We start from the raw sequence: 20,348 nt of genomic DNA on the forward strand, positions 1-20,348 counted from the left end.
AAATGCTTATTAAAAAGTCTTACAGCACTTACTGGAATGCTACTAATAAAAAAGAAAGAATTACATCAGTGTTGTGTTTGTGGCATTTCTTTATTCCATCACTATATCTATTAATCAGTTGTTATAGGAGACATAAGCATGTCCTGCTGTGATGGCTTTTCCTGTTTCTGTTTCTCTGATCTGATGTCTTTCCTAAGGAGATACAGGTAAGATGAAGGTAAGTCCTCTTGCATTTTAATGTACTATGTAACTTTGGTAAATAACCAGATTTACTCTTTATAATCTAATGCAGGGCTTCTCAAGCTTTTTGAGGCTTACATGTAACACGTGATGTACTCTTAAATGCTGTTGAACTATTTGTATTGTACATATTTCAAACATAAAATACTTTCAACATGTTTCATATAGTGATACACAAGAACAAATTTCAATTTGAATCACGTTAATACCACTTTATTTGTACTTTCAAACAGAGGTCAATTTTGTTCAAATCATATATAGACACAACACTGTGTATACTTTTCAAACGCTTTTAAAAATCAACAGTAGCAAAACTGGCATAGTTTTATTAAACCAAGTTTAAGGTTAAGTGCTCCAACCTCCGTCAATGTTCTCAATAAAATATCTAAATATATGTATATAATATTATATCTAAATATAATAGTCACTTCAGATATATAGCTTTACTTGTGAAAACAAAATATTTCTCCGTGTTAGAAACAGGGACGGTTCATGTCAAGTGAATTGAGGGTTTTTGTTTGAAGTCATATAGGCCAATGGCTTATGATCATTTGTTTTAATATATCACAATCATTAGATGGTCCTTATATTTAAATATGCTTTTAATAATACATCACAGTTTTTTTATATATTAATTCATGGATCCCTGTGGCTACGGATTGCAGACCACCAGGGGTCCCTGGACCTCCGTTTGAGAAGCCCTGATCTAATGAAAGCTTTTGTTACATACAGTGTAACACAGTACCTGCTTACTGTCTCAAATTTCTTCTCCCTGTACAGTGTGCTCTCTTTCATTAAGTACAGTAGTAAAATGTCACAGATTGTCATGCCCTGGGGACAAATAATAAAAATAGCTATGCATATAAAGCAATGGCAGTTAGGACGCAAGTGATTGTATATAGTCAGTCATACTTACAGCACCCATTAAAGCAAGACCTGAGCCTATGTTGATAACAGTGGGAATGATATTGAACATTCCTGCCTGAAAAAGACAAGATTTAGAGGCAATGTGGCTCAAAAGTCTGAATCATGCTTGTAATTTAAATTTGAACTGGTTTCCATTAACAATTTCTGGAATAACAACTTTTATTCCAGAACTCCACTGACTGTACATTTTACATATAATATATACATATAGACAGACACTGCTTCATACCGTTCCATAAACAATGATGTCGATATGAATTCCATACACTTTATATAAAGTCCTGTGGACCTCTCCATCAGCATTTTTAAAATAGCGAGCATATCTGAATAAAGAAGTTATAGAGTTACAGTTTGTTAAATAGGTGATTACAGAGCACTAAAATAATTTTATTTTTTGGTTACCTGAAGTTATATCCGGCCGCGACCGAGCTGGTTGTTGTGCCGGTTTCCATACTTGTAAAGCTGTATTGTGGATGACACTTCGAGTATCCTTTATCAAGATCACAGCGCCATTCAATAAGAATCCCAATTGAACCACCCTGGCATTATATAATGATACAGAACAGTAATGTACAGTTAAACGCTTTTAATGCAAATACATAAATAATAAACAATAGACATTAAAAGATGATGACTATCCTCACCAGCACAGCCATATCCTGAAAATTGTGTCCAGCTTTGTGCACAACATCGCCCAACCGAAATATAGGACAGTATGGATGATGAATCTTGTCATACAAGCAGGTCTTTAGGTAGGTTTCATTATGTGTCTCTAAAACATTTGATCTTAGAAGAAAAATATTCAGACACAATACTGTTAGAATGACAAATTCAGTAAATTATTTTAGTGATTACTCGAGGACTTGCATAAATCAGTGCAGGTCTTACTTTGAGAAGTTAAACTTGGAAAATCTGATGAAGTTCTTTATGTACAAGGTGAAATTTTCAGCTTTAGTCAGCAATGGAACCCTAAAAAAGACATTTCAGATGTGAGTGTGCTATCTGTTTAAGCAGTAATATGAGAGCCTGAGCTATATTGTTATATATTGTATACATTGTAATTTTAATAGAAAAAATTTAAATGCTATGGTCAAAACCCATTGACATACACAGTTAAAATCTGCAAAAGGGTTAACAAAACATTACATTTAATTTTATGGTTAAATAAAGTGAACTGTACTGTTTTTGAAATAAAAGGTGTGAATTATATATTTTATGTTAAAAATCTTTATTTATTTAAAGGGATTATACATGCACCTTTATGGTAAAATATTGTTAAAATTATAAATACAAGATTATAAACACTAAACTATAAATATAAGTCACAGTAAAATGAGTAAAAACAGTAAAAAAAGTAGACATATGTTCAAACAAATACCTACATGACTCTTCACATTTGATATTTTAAATAATTAACCCCTTAACTGGCACAAATCCCTTTTGAGTGGGGGGAAATTAATATAACTCTGGCATTTTTTGATCTAGTAGTCTGATCTTTTTTAAAGAAAACAATTTAAGGTTTTTCAAAGAAGTGTCTGAGGTGAAAATATTAAATAAAAAAACATGTTATAGCAGTTCCAATTTATTTTAAGAAATAAAAATAATGCAATAACATTTTATTAATACAATTATAAAAATGTAAATGTTTCACAAAAGTAATAATGGAAACAAGAAGCCCCAAGTCTTAAGTCCAAATTTCGAGTCCAAGTTCAAATCACAAACAATGAGGTTTGTGTCACACTTTTAATGGTTTTAACAACAACGGCCACTAGGTGTCAATGGTTTGCTGCATACTCTTGTCACAAATTAATAAATTACTGTCACTGTATTATTATTAATGCGAAAAGGTTTCAAAATATGAAAACTACACTTTTAGAGCTTTCCGATGATATATAATTTGTCAAATTTTTGAAGATTTATAATAGGATATAGTGTAATTAATAAATAATAATTAATATGCATATGGGGGGGTCATGTAACAAAATTCTGTCACTACACTATTTCTATCGTCAGATTTTGAGGCACACTCTTTTCATAAATGAATCAATTACTCTCCCTACATAATTTATTTTCATAAAACACTGTTGAAATATGTATTCTAGAGGCTTAGACCTTTCCAATGATACATAGTTTGTCGTGATAGATTAAAATGTACATGCAAAATATTGAAAGTAGAGTCAGGTGTCTCGCTCACAGGATGGTGCCAGTTAAGGTCCTCATATATTTTTACCAGTTACATACATTATAGGGTGTCTTATGTTACACTTAGGGTCAGTTTCCCGGACAGGGTTTAGATTAATCCAGGACTAGACCTTAGTTATATTACGACATTTAAGTCATTTTTACAAACATATCTTACAAAAAAAAACAATACTGGTGTGCATTATGAGACAAAGCCAAGTGATATTTTAAGATATGTGAGTGCATGCTGTTTTCAGTTAAGACAGCTCAAACATGCATTTTAGTCTGAAACTAGACTTGAGCCCTGTCTGGGAAATCACCCTTTAGGCGCCTTGTGATAAATTGTGATACAGGATGTGTCCGTCTGCTTTACCACTTGTGTTATGGTGGTAAGCTGTATGTTATTAAGTACAAAGCAGCTTTATATTACACACATATCAGTTAATGAAATAAGAATAGTAAAGTTTACGAAACCTAACCATGAAAAATACAGTTCAGAATGGCAAAATATACAACACTTTGCTGTAATGAAACAAATGGCACCATATTTCTACAGTTGTTAACAAGTTTCCACAAATGTTTTCTGGTAACCACAGCTGTCAGTTTTTTTTTACCGTAAAAACGATGGATTTTTTACAGTGTAGTTTGCCAAAAACGACTCATTCATGGCTATTATTTAAATATTTTTCTTTCCAATATTCTTTACTGCCATCTAGTGGTGTGTTTTCAAACAAAACTTGTGGGAGTGATAGGAAATGCTCTTTACTCAGGCCGTTGGCTGTTTTCAATGGGACACCAGCCATATATTTCACAAGTGCCAGTAGGATTTCTGCTGTTTTTCAAACATACGCCAGTCTGTATCCCTGAGGAGGATAATAAAAACTAATTAGGGGGTTTTAACCCAACAGCCAACATTAGTTTACACAGTGTGGTCAGTGAACTTTGTTCTCTTCTCATAAGATAAGGTGGCTATATTTGCTTTGCCTTTATGCAAGGTGAAAACTACAGACAACACAAACAGAGCTATCTAACAGAATTTATCTGTGACATGCGAGGGAAGGCATAAAATTTTCCTTTTTTTATTTCAGATTATAAATTAACTAATTAAATTTTTTACATCTCATTAAAAATGTTTGAACAATGTAAAAAGTTTCAAGTTAAATTTATACCATTGCCGATCTGAAAAGCCTCTCCCTGTGTGCAATCTTCATTCTTAGTGCAAATAGCATCCAAAACTTTAGAGCTCTAAAGAAAAACACAAACATAAAGTAAACGTTTCGAGCACACATTTTTTGCTTATATATTTGAAAAAAAAATAAGTAAGATAAAAAAAATAAGTTTTACAAAAGTGACGTAAATATAAATCAACAGTTGTTGTACCTCAGAACAGGTGCCTAATTTTTGGTTCGGGGTCTCTATAAAATTGGTTGTTATGAAAAGGACACGCTCACCCTGAAATATACATCCAATATAACAAAGCTAATGATTATTAGAAACAGTTTCCTAGTAGTTCATTTTTAATGCTAAATATCTCAAAGATGACACAGAGACTCACCTGTTGTGGTATAACATAGTCCTCTGGTCCCCACAGGTGTACACCTGTACCTGTTGTGTTTGTGAGTGCAACCCCTTTAACTTTTGTAACTACAGAGCTATCAACCGTTTCATCTATAGCCTGATATCCTTTCTTTATCACAAACACCCACCTGTTTATAAAACGCACGATTAAAACATGAAAACAGAAGAAGGTATAATGAGTCTGAAATGATATCCTCTCTGTAACAGCCTTGAAACTTTGTGTTTTAACATATCATGTCATTCACTTTGAAAATCATGTAAACTTCAAACTTAACCTACTTCTAGATAAGATATTTTATATGGGTACGATATCTTACTTACCCGATTAGATATCCAATGACAGTGAGCTGAAATATTCGATATAAAACTCCAATTTTCCTATTTTTGGCGACCATATATTTAACGGTGCTATAATTAAAGAGAGACTGTAGTGCCATTGCTGCTCGTATGCACAGATCTATAAAGCTATAAAGTGCTTTCACCTGCTATAAAGTGTGACAGGACTTGCAAATTTACCTACAGGTGTGATCTGTGAAAGCTTCACACTGAGCAGAGAGATTCATGATAAGCATGTCAACTTGAAATCCAGACTAAAGTCTTATAAGTAGCATCAAAGTTTGATTTCAAAGATTGATTTTATATTGATTTCAATCTTTGACATGACCTTAGTCAGAATTAAAGGTGCAGTGTGTAACTTTAAGAAGGATCTTTTGACAGAAATGCAATATAATATACATAAATATATTATCAGTGGTGTATAAAGACTGAACTGTTATGGGTTTATTACCCTTGAAAGAGACGTTTTTATCTACATAGGCGCAGGTCTCCTTACATGGAAGTCACCATTTTGTGCTGCCGTGTTTCTACAGTAAAAAGCTCTACAGAGCACGTTTTGTGACTACTGTTTTTGTCTTAGCTGACAACATGTTTGTCCAGTGGCGGCTATCATAGCTTCTCTATGCATTTTGATGAACGGTGGACTGAGCCGCAATTCACAATCTCACTGCTAGATGTCGCTAAAACTTACACACTGCTCCTTTAAAGATATCAACGTGATATACAGAATGTTCTTTACATTACGTAGGATGATTTTACGTAGAAAACTGTAAAAAATGACTTGAGCTGGGTTTTCACAAACTCTTTATTACGTACTTTATATAAAGTAGTCATACTCTTAAACATTATTTTTTAGATCAACGTAAATACAATACAATACAAAACAATACATTCAAATATATGCCAATTGATTGTGAACTGCTAATATGAAAAACATCCATTTTGAATTGTTTCATTGAATTTATCATGGAAAAACAGCTGATGGATATGTAGTGAAATGACATCATTTAGTAAAAATAAAATGACATTATCTAATATATGACACATGTTTTTGATTAGATTTTGATTCAACATAGGCATGTTCATAAGTTTAAAGTATAGTAAAATGGGCAATGAAATGTAAATGTTTATAATCAAAATGACGTGGTGATTTTACTTTTACTGGTCTTCATGTAAAGTAGACAAAAGTAGTTTTTTGGACTAATGTTTATTTTTCTGACTATTTCAAAAGTACTTTACTAGGTACACATTGTAATTCCTTATACTTAGCATGCATACAGTCAACAGTTACATGCAGTTTTTTAAAGCAGACATATCATGCTTTTAAATCTGTCCTTTTTACATATAAATCATCTATTTGTGGTCTATATAAAGCGAAACTGCAATGCTTGGGTCTGAATTCCTCATTATTATAGCCCCACAGGCCCCCTTTCTACCCCTTTTCTGATGTGCAGCTGAGAGCAACTCGTTTTGGTACTGTCTTTTTAAATGCACGTCATACCCTGCCCCCTCTCCAGGTTGCAGAGGTGACACTCGGTTAAACTCCACCCCGTTCGGCCATTTTTGTAGTTTTATAGCAGAGATACGATTATCTAGCTGCACAGAAACTTTTTATTTACTCGTTATTCACAAAATGTCAACAACGGAAGACTTGTCAATCCAGCCTTATATGTTCGCGCCAGAGTCGGAAATGGAGCGAGATGAAAATGAAGACGACGAACCTGCAGAACAACGTTTTCATATGGAGGTATCGCAATGGTGTGTTAATGCCGGCTGTCTTATTTCAGAATATTATCAATTATAAAGTTGACTATTATTCTTAGTTAATTGTAAGTTGTTGTAATATGCTATAACTTAATCCCGGGTTGATGACCACATGCGACATCCACAGGCTGCAGACTTCGGATTGAGAAACAGCACTGCTAAACCATGACCACCGTGTACTTTACTGTTTTTAAAGTTATTTACAGCTTACCGAAGTGCTCTGCTCGTCGTCTCCAAAGATAGAAGTAATTGACCCCTCAATCAGACGAAGTCTATCGGCAAATCCTTCTTTATACTGGCGGAGGTTGGTGAAATAGTTATCCTTGAAGTGCTTCGCGCACTAAAAAATGAGATTTCCGTGAAAAATAAAACTCAACCAGGCACAGGTTCAACAACCGAACATTTTGATTTACTCTTTCGTTACTTCTGCATCCTTGAGCTTGGACTACAATATCGCAGCGAGAAATTGAAAATGGCGGATTGCTCATAGTGTTGGGCTTGGAGTCGATGTCCTTATTTGGCAGTTCTGCTGCAAATGCTGTGACGTAATTGTTCAAAAAACGTAATAGATAATAGAAAAATCAGAACAGGTTGGAAAATATGACCAAAACAGAATATAAAGATATCAACAAAGCACCTGAAGAGACTAATTTCAACTTTTATGTACTTCTAAACACTACAAATATACAACAAAATGCATTTAAGAGCTAAGAAAGTGGATTTAGCATGATATGTCTCCTTTAAATAAATATTTAACCACTTTAATTATCATTAATAAATATGAACACGTATCTCATGGCAATTCATATGTATTTATGAGGTGGCAATTTGTACTAATTCTTACGACCAGACATTTTGTATGATTTGGCTTTACTCCTTTGACGTTGGGTCATGGGGTGGAGTTTTGCTATAGTTTTTTTTAATGATGATCATACGTTTTTGCACGATTAACTTACAAATTCATATGAATTAGCCAATTTGTAAAATAGGTACAAATTCTCATGAGATCAGGCTGACATATTTTATACAATTTTCTCTATGTTCTTGTCATTCCTATGAAGATAAACAATAATAAAGGGTTATTAATGCATTTTAAGTATACCAAAATTTGATAAAAAATAATGCATTCACATAAACAACAATTCAAGTACATGGGTAGCATGCATACTTCCATACTTTTTCACGGTCTCAAATTTCAACACTCTATAAAGAGTGCGTTTCTTCATCATGTACAGTAGTATTATGTCACAGATATAAGCACCCTGGAAAATAATATTTTTATCAGTTATTAACTTGTGATTAGGGCTGGGCGATATGACTCAAAAAATTATCGAGAAAATGTTTTCCATATCAGTCGATATCGATAATTATCATGATAAATAACAAATCTTTACTCCTGTCAAATTTAAAGGCAGATTTTTGCTCCTGAATGAAAATTGTAAAAACCAGACAGTTAATAATGGTTTTAAACTACTTTTTATTCAGAACATGACAAATACAAAAACTAAAATCTTGTTTTAATGCATCTGTATTAAATGTAAATCTATTTGTTATGAAATCAACACATTTCTGACACAAAAGCAGCAGACTACTGTCCCTTTAAGACCCAAGACAGACTGCTTTAAGTTTCAATATACTGAGTAACAGCTGTTTATGTTCACTTAAACAAGAAAGAAAACTTAGTTCAGTGATCACGCGTGTGTTATACATATACGAGCTATACACGCTGATAAATGGATGTCAAGGGTGTCACTTTGCTGTGGGAGCGCACATACCCAAACACTATATTCACTGCAGTGGTGGATCTGCTGCTTTTCCTCAGTTTCCTGAATTTGTGAATGTCCTGTAAATATACTTTTAAAGCTGGGCGGACGTGTGCGTGCGCAAGGCGGACGCTGAATGAAAGTAAAGTATACTGCACGCACCTGTGTCTGCTGTGTTTGACGAACCCTGTTTGCGCGTCCAACATTACACACAAGAAAATGTTTCCGCGCATTTGGATTCCGTGATTCCGTCCGCGTTATCCGCATCGCGAAAATCATAGGTCTCTACTAATAAATAAATAACTTGCCTCATCTTCCACTCCTTCAAGTCTAACTGACACTGTGATTGTAAACCAAGAGCGCGTGCCGCATCCGGAAGTGCTCGCGCAACATTACGCACAGTGCTTAAACATTATCGATCACTTATCGAACTGTCCTTATCGTTTTATCGAAAAAGTTTATATCGGTAAAATTATCGTTATCGAATTATCGCCCAGCCCTACTTGTGATCATTTTTTATTTTAGCATTAAGAATTTAGGCAGATATTAATTTTGAATTTGAGTTTTATTTATTACAATGGCTTCATTTGAAAACATGTGTAGCTGCAGTCAGCTCTTAAGGTACTATTAATAGCATTATACAAACAGATCAATAATACACTTGCACAGGGACACTTTTAATAATTCTCTAAATATTAACTATACATACTTACAGCACCCATAAAAGCGAAACCTGAGCCTAAGTTGACAATGGTAGGAATAATACCAAACATTCCTGCCTGGAAAGAAAAATAATAAAAATTTGTTTTAAATATTTTTCATTTTTCATGTTACATCATTAGTATTTAGATAGCATACCATTCCGAAAACCATGACGTCAAAATGAATTCCAGACACACTATAATGTGTTCTGTATTTCCCTCCATTAGCATCTGTGAAATAGCGAACATATCTGAAAAGACAATTGTCTAAGAAAGTTAATAATAATAATAATAATAATAACAACTAGATAGTAAAGTTTTAGGACATACTTTATGGTGGCTTGAGTCCACAAGTTTCAAATTGTTTAAAAAGTAACTCTGAAGAAAGCTAGCAAGGTTAAACAATGCAACAAGTCTAAAACTAGCATGATATAGCATGAAACTAACATGATTTAAATAAAGCTTGGCTGGCTAGTACCATTTAGCATGAAGTTTGCTTAATTTTACATAAAGCTAACAGGATTTAGCATGAAGCTAACATGATTTACCAAGAAGCTAGCATGATGTTAGTTTAATTTAGCATGAAGCTAACATGATTTATCACAAATTAGCATGTAGCTATTCACTGCTAACATGCATAGCATGTTGGTAGTGTTGTTTTTGAACATGAATCAAAAGAGCCAACCCCCATGTCTCTTGTTCTGATGCAGGGTACTGTCTTTGGTTGCTAAGCAGTGGCTTGGCGGCTGCCAATGTACTCCAAAGGCAGCTTGCCAGATATAAACCAAACTCAAGTCTCTATTACATTCAGATTTGAATATATAACTGTTTGGGTTGTGGTTGCTTGGATGTTCAACAGTGTTGAGGGTAGGAAGTGGTGAATGTGATTTGTGATTGTCTGTTTGGTGGCCGGAAACAAACAAGCCAACATTCTTGTCTCTGTACAATTCTATCCAAAGATTTCCCTTTGAATAAAAGTCTATTAAACTTGTGTCTGTGGTGCTCTAAATGGTGGCTAGGGCGTGACTTGATAGATCCATGATGATCCTGAGAGACTGAATGGATGCCGTAGTAAAATGAGCCCACCCCCTTGTTTCTATGACATTGTGATGTAGTAATGTTCCATACGAAATCCCTAAACATTTTAACATAGTAGGATAAATGCATTGATTTATGGCGATGTTGGGTTTTCAAGATAACAAATAATAATTATAATAATTTGTATTGTATTTGACAGCTCTTAACAAACATAAAAATTCATCTTAAAGTAACAGGTAAAAATAAATAAATAAAATAAAATGATGAATTACTACGACAGAAAAGAAAATGAAAACGGGACATAAGTGCAGTTTAAATGTTGATTATTTACCTGAATTTAAATTCGTGTGTGGGCGAGTTGCCCAGACGCGCAAAGCTGTACTGAGGATTGCAATCCCATCCTTTATCAAGATCACACTGCCATTCAACCATAATTCCAATTGAGCCACCCTGGCAACAATAAATTGAGATAAGCTTAACATCGGCTAGGACAAAACTGAGAAGCATGCTTAATTTATAAGCACATAAGCAAGTATATCCTTACAACAGGTTCTTTAAAGTGACGCCACAGAAGAATATTTTTGATCCCCCAAATAACCATGCATTTTTAAACAAATCTTTTCTTTCTTACCTTTTTAAAGTCTGAAGAACATTTTGTTAAAATAGAAAGGCTCTGCATGTTAAAGGTTCTTTATGGAACCACACAGATAAAAATTCTTCTATGGCATCATGTAGCACCTATATTTGAGAGTTTTTAATTTATTCTTACATAAACAGCCATCTCCTGAAAGCTGTACCCAGCTTTCTGTACAATATCTCCCAGGCGAAATACAGGACAGTGTGGTTCTTTGATCTCATCATAGAAGCAAGTGTTTAACTGTTTAATTGATTTCCCTTTGAAATTTGAACTGAGAAGAAAAAACACTTGTTATTTGAGACATACAGAATGGAATGGTCATGTTAGAGAGTTTGGTAAAAGTGATATATTACTTTCATAAAGTTTACTCCATAGTGGCCAAAACACTAATGTTGTAAAGGCTCCTGCAGACAATGTTAAAACTATGTACCCCATCTGTCACTGTGGGGCAGTACCCTTTAAAAGTACAGCTTTGCACCTAAAGAGTTCATATTAGTGCCTAAGGGGTACAGCATAACACGACGACAAGGATACATACAGACGAGATCAGACAATGGACAAGCACATTAGGGCATACTATAAAGGGTTAATGATAATGACAAACAGCTGTAACTAATGATAATTGTTGACCTAAACAAAGGTGAGACTAACTAAAGGTAACAAACACAAAGAGTATTAATAAACAATGATAAAAATGAACTAAATGAAACCAAAACCCTGACAGTACCTAATGGTACATATTAGGGCATTTTTAAAGGGTACTGCCTGGAGAGAATCTGAATATGGTGTCATTTTTGGAGTCTTTATATAGACGGTTTCAGCACTAACAACATAAACAAGCGGCTGTCGTGGTCTGCACGTAACTTCCGGTAAACTCCGCTAAGAAGATATAACAACAAAGTTCTTTAAACGTAGTTTATTTATGTAAAAAGCAAAATAACAACACATAGATTACCTAGGAAACCAAAACATTTGTTATTTTCGACAAGGCATTTGTTCAAGAGATCAGTTTAGTTCGGATCCAGATGTGTATCGCGTCAGCATACGTGCGTACGATGAAACCGTCTATAATAATAAGAAGAAAATAATTTTGTGCAACACAAGTACTTCAACAGCTTTTCTCAATAAATAAATAGGTCAAAAAATTTTCAAGTTAGCCAAAAGTTCCTAAAACCTGTGTTTTTAGCCATGTAATTTTAGCCATGTTTCTTTTCTTCTTGTTCCAAAGTTTTTAATTGAGATAAAAACTAATTAAAACCAGTCACATTTGTAATTCAATTGAAGTCAAATAGGAACTGAATCTGTTGATTCGAGGCCCTGATATTTTTTCATATTAAAGGAGACATTTCATGAGACTTTTTTAATATGTCAAATAAATCTTTGGTGTCCCCAGAGTACATAGAGGTTTTAGCTCAAAATACCATAAAGATAATTTATTGTGGCATGTTAAAATAGGCACTTTATGGGTCTGACCAAAAAATGCATCATTTTTGTGTGTATCCCTTTAAATCCAAATGAGCTGCTCAGGTGGGCGGAGTCTCAAGCGCTTGCACTGTAGACAAGACAGAGCATCAAGAGGGAGATTCTCTCACGAAAGAAGTTAGTAAGCGATGTTCAGCATTATATATTTGAACAAGTTTAAAAAGTGAATCATCTGTTTTGTGCATACTAAATACGTGTTTATCAGCAGATGGGGAACATTGTGGAATAAAAATAAAGACTTATATGTCTCATGGTGCCAGTGTTTTAAACAGGCACAATGCTTTTCAGCATGTTACAATAAAATCCACTTCCACAAACACTCAGAAGTTTACTTTTTAACCAAACCACACGAGCCCTTTTAAATGATCTGTAATAAAACAACACGTTTAATGCTTAAACTTTAGAGAAACAGATCAAATGACATGTTTAAGTTTATTGTGTACACATATTGAACACATGCGCGTTTCTGTCAGTCTCTCACTCTCTATCTTGTAACTCCTCGTATTCATTTGAAACTTGAGAGAAACATTAAAAAACATATTTATGCTTATTGTGTATGATAGTGAATACGCGTTGTTCTTTCACTCTGTCTCGTGCAGTGCATGAATCCTCGTGTTCATTCATATAAACTTCAGAGAAACATATTAAACAATATACTTGAAAGCGAATCGTCGTGTTGCTCTCTCTCTCTCTCTCTCTCTCTCTCTCTCTCTCTCTCTCTCTCGCACTAAGGTAACGTTAATCCACATCTTCAACCTTTAGAAATAATCATTAAAACTACAAGTTTTAAGATTGTAGGCTACTGTTTGTGTTTGAGGGAAAATATACAATAATACAAATGCGTTGTGCTGTCAGTCATTCTTTCTCTCTGTCTCTCACACAAAAATTTTGTGCTGGGCAAATTATTAAAGGTGCTCTACGCGAATTCACGCATTTTAGGCCATAAATAATTTTTTGTTTCATACAGTTTACATCTCCTCACTATCTGCTATCTGCCTGTCCTCTGAACACACTGTAAAAAAACGCGGTCTCTGTAGACAGCCCAGGCTCCACAAACTGCAACAAAAACAAAGTGGTCAAACCTACCACCACGAAACATAACAAACGTGTTCCAGCCATTAAACGACAAGAAGGATTTGGGAGTGGGGGTTGGGCGCGTTCATGACTAGTTCAGAAAGCACGGAAGGGAGGGGGAGAAGTTAGCTACGCTCCATTTTGTTTGAAAACACTTTGAACGTCAACAAGAAGTGACATCACACAGATTCGCTTAGAGCACCTTTAATTGCAATTAATTGCATAGAAAATAAAAGTACGTTTTTGCATAACATATGTGTTTGTACTGTGTGTAATCATTACACACACACATTCATGTGTATTTAAGAAACATTTACATGTGTATCAGTGACGGCTGGTGACTTCTTTTTTTGAAGCGCACGATGCAAAGTTCGTCACAACATGTATGTAGCTTGTCATGTGTGTGGTTCGTCATTTCAAAATATGTGTTCTGCGCTTTGAGAGATCGTGTGTGCATCACGTGTCATGCCAAAATAAGTGTCTGCTGCCTTGAACTTGAAAAGAGACGCTTGCGTTTGCCAGATACTCGCATAATCTCATGCGTAATCAGAGTTTACTGTTAAGGGAGTGTCTTGCGTGTATTTAGGGAACGTGAGGGTCTCTTTTATCATAAACGGTTTTGACGCGTCTCCAGCAGGCACTTATTTTGACAAAACACGTGATGCACACAGGATCTCTCCACACGCAGGACACATATTTTGGAAAAGGGAACCACACACGTGACAATCCGAACACTTACTTTGAATTATCGCATCCTTGGAAGAGCGGTCACGAGCCGCCACTGATGTGTATATATGTTTATTTATATTATTTATATTTTATATATATATATATATATATATATATATATATATATATATATATATACATATATATATATATATATATATATTCTGAAATGTGTTTAAATATATTTATATTTACACACAGTACACACATATATTATGCAAAAACTTATTTTGTATGTAATTAATCGCTTTCAATTACCATTTGCAAACTATATTTACTACTAGATTTGCGTACAAAGAGAATGTCTTACCCTGTGAAGTTAAACTTGGGAAATCTAATGTTGTTCCTTATTTGCAAGATGAAGTTTTCAGCTTCACTCAGCACTGGCGTCCTGAAAAAGGATATTTATCTAATATAACTATATAGAAAAAATTACACACAAAGTAGAAAGAGGGCATGCAAAATGAAATATGCTGGATAACTACTTATGAGATATTTGATTCTGCCTTTGAAATCCAGGCTAAAGTCGAATCTTATTTTGAGAATCTTATTAGAAGCATCAAAGTTTGATTTCATTCATTATTTTTAATCTTTGACATGACCTTGATATGACTTATATTAAAGATATCAAGGTTATATTTTTACAGAATGATTTTTACATTATGTAAACAGTAAATCTCATGATAAAACGACTTTAGATGGGTTTTCAATAGTGGCGGCTGGGACTTCTCTTCCGAGGGCAGCAAATTCTAAATATGTGTTCAGAGTGTCATGTGTGTTGCTCGTGTTTTCAAAATATGTGTTTGTTGCGTAATGTTAATCATGTGCATCACGTGTTTTGTCAAAATAAGTGCCTGCTGCACACGCGTCAAAACCGTTTATGATAAAAGAGACGCTCACGTTTACAAAATACCTGCAAGACACTCCCTTAACAGTAAACTCTGATTACGAATTAGATTATGTGAGTATCTGGCAAACGCAAGTGTCTCCTTTGTCATAAACCCTTCAGAGGCGTCTGCAGCAGGCACTTATTTTGACAAGACACGTGATGCACATGTTCACATATTTTGAAACTACATACATGTTGTGATAAGCTTTACCTCATGCCCCCTCAAAAAATAAGTCACCGGCCGCCATTGGTTTTCACAGATTGTGTCACCTGTGTGCATTTAAATAAAATTTAAAAAGTGAAAGAAAATGTCCTTACTTTGGCCGGTCTTTTGTTTTAGGTGGACACCAACCATATATTTCACAAATGCCAGTAAAATTACTGTTTGTGATGTTCAAACATATGCCAGTTTTTTTCCCTAAGGTGAAAAAAAGATTCAGATTTCAGGATAGCAATATTGAAGATGCTAACAACAGATCAGCCCTTACGAAAATTAACCATGGTTTTATTGTGGTAAAAGTGTAGTAACCATGGTTTTTGGTGTATTGATTACTATCAGAAAAACCATGGTTTTACTACACTAACCATGGTTTAACTATGGTTTTGAAAAACCATGATTGTCAAAACCATGGTTATTTTGTGGTTACCATGGTTTTACTACAGTAACCATGCTTTTTTGGTTTAAACTGTAGTAAAACCATGGTAAATTTTCATAAGGGAGGCTTTGGCTGGCTAGCATGAGCCTCTTGTAAAATGGATAATACAGCTACCATGTTGGGTGGAAAAACATCCGTGGAGAATAAAGATTATTTAGTGTATACTCTAAAAACAATGTGTTCCTTTTAGGAAGAAAAAACTAAATGTGTTGTCCCAAATAAGACAGATATCTGTGTTATTATTGGAACATCACATTTTGTGTTATTTTTAACTAAATCAACACAAAATGACACATAGGGGCGGTTTCCCAGACAGGGCTTAAACCTAGTCCCAGACCAATTTAAATGTTAGTGTTATCTTGACTGAAAACAACTTGCTTTGACATATCTTAAAATATATCAGTGTGAGTGTTTTGCCTCAAGATGCACACCAGTAATGTTTATTAACAAATAATGCTTTTAAAAATGACTTAAATATAATAACTTAATGATGTTCAAATGTTTGTAATTGTTGTCTGTTCCTTGGGGTCAAAGTGACCATTTTGTTTCTTTAACAACATGTATAGTGACTAAAATAAAGCAATAAGCCCCAAGAAGCAGTGGGTTACCAGTGTTGTTAGGCACAACGCACTTAGCTGTTATAAAATGCACTGTAACACCACTGCTTCGTGGGGCTTATTGCGTTTATAAAACGGTTACTTCATATGCATAGCAGAATTTCATAAAATGAAACACAAATAAGTTGTAATTATATAAGTCAAATATTACCCGCCCACCAAACAAAGTAGTTCCTTAGAATCAAGTGTGGCTGCAACAGAGCGTAGTTCTCAACCAACACAGACGCAGCAAAGACACAATGAAAATATGATTTCTAATTTATACATTAACATTTATATCGTGCAACTGAAGCATACTTAACTCTTTCCCCGTCAGCGGTTTTTTTTTTTTCGCCACCCAGTTTTAGTTTTATGCCTTACAGAAAAATTATCTTCTTTAAATAAACATAAAATATCAAATGAAAGAACAGACCCTCGATCCGCTTAAAAACCTGTTTAATCTTACCTTCATTTGTTCTCTTATCACCTCTCAAATTTTCAGCTAAAAGTGGAGATAATTCCATTTATGTGAATAACTTTTGTAAGAGATCAGATTCAGAGCCTGATCAAAACAAGGTGTTTTTAGTATTGAGTGAATGCGTCAGTGTTTAAGTTGGGTAAGATCGCCACCCAGTGGATATCGGAATTTGAGGTAGAAACTCCTCAGGGAACGTTTTCTCTTTATTGACGAGATGACTCAACAATATTTATTGACATTTATCTGGATATCCCCATTAATTGTGAAATTGTAGACAAATTAAAATATGATTAAAGACTGGTGTTTATTTTCATAAATCAGTACGCAGTAACAGTGGTGCACTGGCGCAGTGATACTAATGTGATGCGGTCTGAACCGTGGGTTTACCCAGAGCCATAGATAAACTATCTATATGGCTCTGGGTTTGCTGGGGTATTTTATCACGGCTTAGAACGCGTTTCAACCAATAAGAATGAAGAACCAGAACTGCCCGTTTTATAATAACTCTATTATCACAGTAAAGTGACTTTTACTTGTAATAGTTGTGCTTATATTTTCATTGCCTCTGTTTGAACCAGTTTTTCCTCAAAATTCCGTTTCTGAAAATCACAGCGATCAGCCAACTTTAGATAACCATGATTTATTTTAACTTTTTTTAAATATGGTAATATCATATTTAAACCTAAAATTTCCACAAAAAATCATCATGTGATGGGTTTTCCCAGATCGCATCACAAATATGTGATAAAGATTGGTGAAACATTCATGCATTTAAGGGTTAAAGAAAAATGGGTTTATATTTTCCTTTCACATCAGAGCTCTGTAGGCGCTAGTGAAAGGCTTGGCACCATGCTCATTTTTGTGGTTCCATTAGCCAATCAGGGCCAACCACTGCCATTTACTATGATTGTCATTTCCTGTGGCTATAGAGTGATTAATGACTTAAAGTGATAGTTCACCCAAAAATGAAAATTCTGTCATCATTTACTTACTCTCAGGTTGTTACAAATACGCATTAATTTTGTTGTTCTGATGAACACAAAGGAAGATATTTTGAGAAATGTTTGTAACCAAACCATTCGTGGACCCCATTTACTTAGTATTCTTTTTTCCTACTGTGGAAGTGAATCGGGTCCACGAATGGTTTAGTTACAAACATTTCTCAAAATATCTTCCTTTCTGTTCATCAGAACAAAGAAATTTATATAGGTTTGTAATAACATGAGGGTGAGTAAATTATGACAGAATTTTCATTTTTGGGTGAACTATCCCTTTAAGTGATTGGCTAAAATCTTGAACTGAGTGCCTATTTATAGATTTACATCCCTTCCCCTCTCAAAATAACCATTAAATGTCAAACTTACTGTATGTTACATCTCAGTTTAACAATTTTGTACAATGTGAGAAGTTCATACCGTTTCCAAAAAACTTGCTCTGTTTGCAGTCTGCATCTTCTGTGCAATTAAAACCAATTGCGGATGGACTCTAATAAAGACATACTGTTAGTAACAAGTAAACCTGTTTAACCTGTAAAAACTTAAATATTGTGTTGTGCACAACTCATTTTTCCAAAGGAGGTTATGTGTTTTGTTTTATAATCAAATGTCTGATATGCATAATTCAAAACATTTGTAATGAATTTGTATGTTTTTCCACATTCAGACTGCTTTCCAACCACAAAGCCTATGAATGTGATTCAGTGTACATTATAAAAGGAAAGTAAAAGGCCTTTAATGTTTTATCATAACTGTATGATGTATTGTACATTAGATGAAGCCAAGAAACCGCAGTTGCTCCCACCCCCTAATGGTCTGCATTAAAGGCAAAAAATAGGTGCAGAATAAATGCTTGGTAATATGCATAGAAAAGGTAATAAACATTATTTATTCATAACAAGCAGTAATATGGCACGATTTAATCAAAGTAAATTTGTTTGGTATAAAGTGTTGTTGAAAGTGCTGATGCTGATGTCACAAAACGAGATCTTTCTTACCTCTGGACAGTAGCCTAACGTTTGGTTTGGGGTATCTACCAAATTGGTTGTTACAAAGAAAACATTGTCCCCCTGCAAATAGATTTAAATTAAAAAGTCATCATTACACACTGAAAAAAAATTATTGCATCCTTAAGTTTTATCAAGTTGTAAGTCATTTCAACTTATTATTTAAAAATTTGTCATTAACTTAACAAGAGGGTTATATTGCTTAACCTATTCTGATGGGTTAATGTAACATAACAACATACTGTATATTGATTTGACTTTTTGCTGACATCCTTTTTACAGTGCAATAAAGAATTTAATTAAATATTTCAAACCCAAACTTTAAAATTTTGTTGCCATTTATTGAGACTCACCTGTTGTGGAATGACATAGTCCTCCGGCCCCCAGACCTCTTCCTTACCATCTGATGTTGTGATGGTCGCATATCCTTTAACTTTTGTTTTCACTGAGCTCTGAATGATTTCATCTGTTATTTGGTATTTTTTGTTTTTCAGGAACACCCACCTGTTTAAATATTGGATTTGCATAAGCAATACATCATAATGAGTCACACACTGTATTGTTCGTTGCCAGTAACTGTAGAAGATAAAGACTGAAAATGTTTCATGTTCATTTAACTTTGAACAAACTGTTGCGAGTAAATAACATAAATGTAAAATCTACAGTAAGTTACTGGCAGCTAGTTGCCAGTAATACCCAGTAATACTGTAATTTCTACAGAATTTTTTTTACAGTGCATGATGTATTGTCCTTCTTATATTTTATTTAAACTAAATGAAGTAAATATTTTTCTTACCCAATTAGATATCCGAGGACAATGAGTTGAAACAGTCTGTATAAAATACCGATTGTTTTATTCTTTGCCACCACATATTTGGCTGTTTTATATGCAAATAAAGATCCCACTTTGTCCATTGCTGCTGATGTTGCTGATGTGACTCCAACACCATGCACTCATATACGCCCTATACACAGCACTCTCCTGAGGTTACAGGCATCACATCATCTCGATGTACACGTCACACAATCTACATCAATGTTTTAATTCTGCTGCTTCTTTCTTAATGTTTACATATAGACGGTTTCAACAGCAACAGCATTAATAAACAGCTTTTGTGGACCAAATGTAATGTCCGGTAGACTTAGCAAAGAATCAATAACAACAGTGCCTATATTGTAGATTATTTCTGATAACAAGCTAATTAAATAATCAGCAAATTACCTTCAAATCATAACTAAAGCATATTAACCATTACACTAAGCTAACGTTACTGTGT

At 34.2% G+C, this 20,348-nt stretch overlaps 2 protein-coding genes across 3 annotated transcripts; both read right to left on the reverse strand.

Moving 5' to 3' along the window:
* Window positions 1-37: 37 nt before the first annotated feature.
* p2rx8 (purinergic receptor P2X, ligand-gated ion channel, 8) lies at window positions 38-5,936 on the reverse strand. Its single transcript, XM_065281438.2, has 12 exons — window positions 5,248-5,936; window positions 4,904-5,054; window positions 4,729-4,800; window positions 4,518-4,593; window positions 4,115-4,211; window positions 2,056-2,136; window positions 1,812-1,953; window positions 1,570-1,706; window positions 1,397-1,490; window positions 1,157-1,222; window positions 986-1,071; window positions 38-192 (listed from the first exon to the last, which is right to left on the reverse strand). Exons 1-12 carry the CDS (start codon window positions 5,361-5,363, stop codon window positions 111-113), a joined length of 1,200 nt encoding a protein of 399 aa, XP_065137510.1. The 5' UTR covers window positions 5,364-5,936; the 3' UTR covers window positions 38-110.
* A 161-nt stretch (window positions 5,937-6,097) lies between these two features.
* LOC135771270 (P2X purinoceptor 5-like) lies at window positions 6,098-20,022 on the reverse strand. Of its 2 annotated transcripts, none has more exons than XM_065281456.1 (12): window positions 19,868-20,022; window positions 19,425-19,575; window positions 19,063-19,134; window positions 18,485-18,554; window positions 15,658-15,757; window positions 14,761-14,841; window positions 11,298-11,436; window positions 10,860-10,978; window positions 9,648-9,741; window positions 9,503-9,568; window positions 8,203-8,288; window positions 6,098-8,079 (listed from the first exon to the last, which is right to left on the reverse strand). In XM_065281456.1, the coding sequence occupies exons 1-12, from the start codon at window positions 19,984-19,986 to the stop codon at window positions 8,049-8,051; spliced, it is 1,128 nt and encodes a 375-aa protein (XP_065137528.1). In that variant the 5' UTR covers window positions 19,987-20,022; the 3' UTR covers window positions 6,098-8,048. The 2 variants fall into 2 exon arrangements, with proteins under 2 accessions (XP_065137528.1, XP_065137529.1); XM_065281457.1 differs by having other exon boundaries at window positions 8,195-8,288.
* Window positions 20,023-20,348: the final 326 nt, after the last annotated feature.

The sequence above is a fragment of the Paramisgurnus dabryanus genome, chromosome 8, assembly GCF_030506205.2.
Source record: "Paramisgurnus dabryanus chromosome 8, PD_genome_1.1, whole genome shotgun sequence".
NCBI lineage: Eukaryota > Metazoa > Chordata > Actinopteri > Cypriniformes > Cobitidae > Paramisgurnus > Paramisgurnus dabryanus.

Coding starts and splice junctions, on each gene's coding strand:
- p2rx8 (XM_065281438.2), bottom strand. CDS start 5,363: ATGGCACTACAGTCTCTCTTTAATTATAGCACCGTTAAATATATGGTC. Junction 1,954..2,055: donor TCCAAGTTTAACTTCTCAAA/GTAAGACCTGCA, acceptor TTTTCTTCTAAG/ATCAAATGTTTTAGAGACAC. Junction 1,072..1,156: donor GTCTTGCTTTAATGGGTGCT/GTAAGTATGACT, acceptor ATTTGTCCCCAG/GGCATGACAATCTGTGACAT.
- LOC135771270 (XM_065281456.1), bottom strand. CDS start 19,986: ATGGACAAAGTGGGATCTTTATTTGCATATAAAACAGCCAAATATGTG. Junction 8,289..9,502: donor GTTTCGCTTTTATGGGTGCT/GTAAGTATGTAT, acceptor ATTATTTTCCAG/GGTGCTTATATCTGTGACAT. Junction 8,080..8,202: donor AAATTTGAGACCGTGAAAAA/GTATGGAAGTAT, acceptor TTATCTTCATAG/GAATGACAAGAACATAGAGA.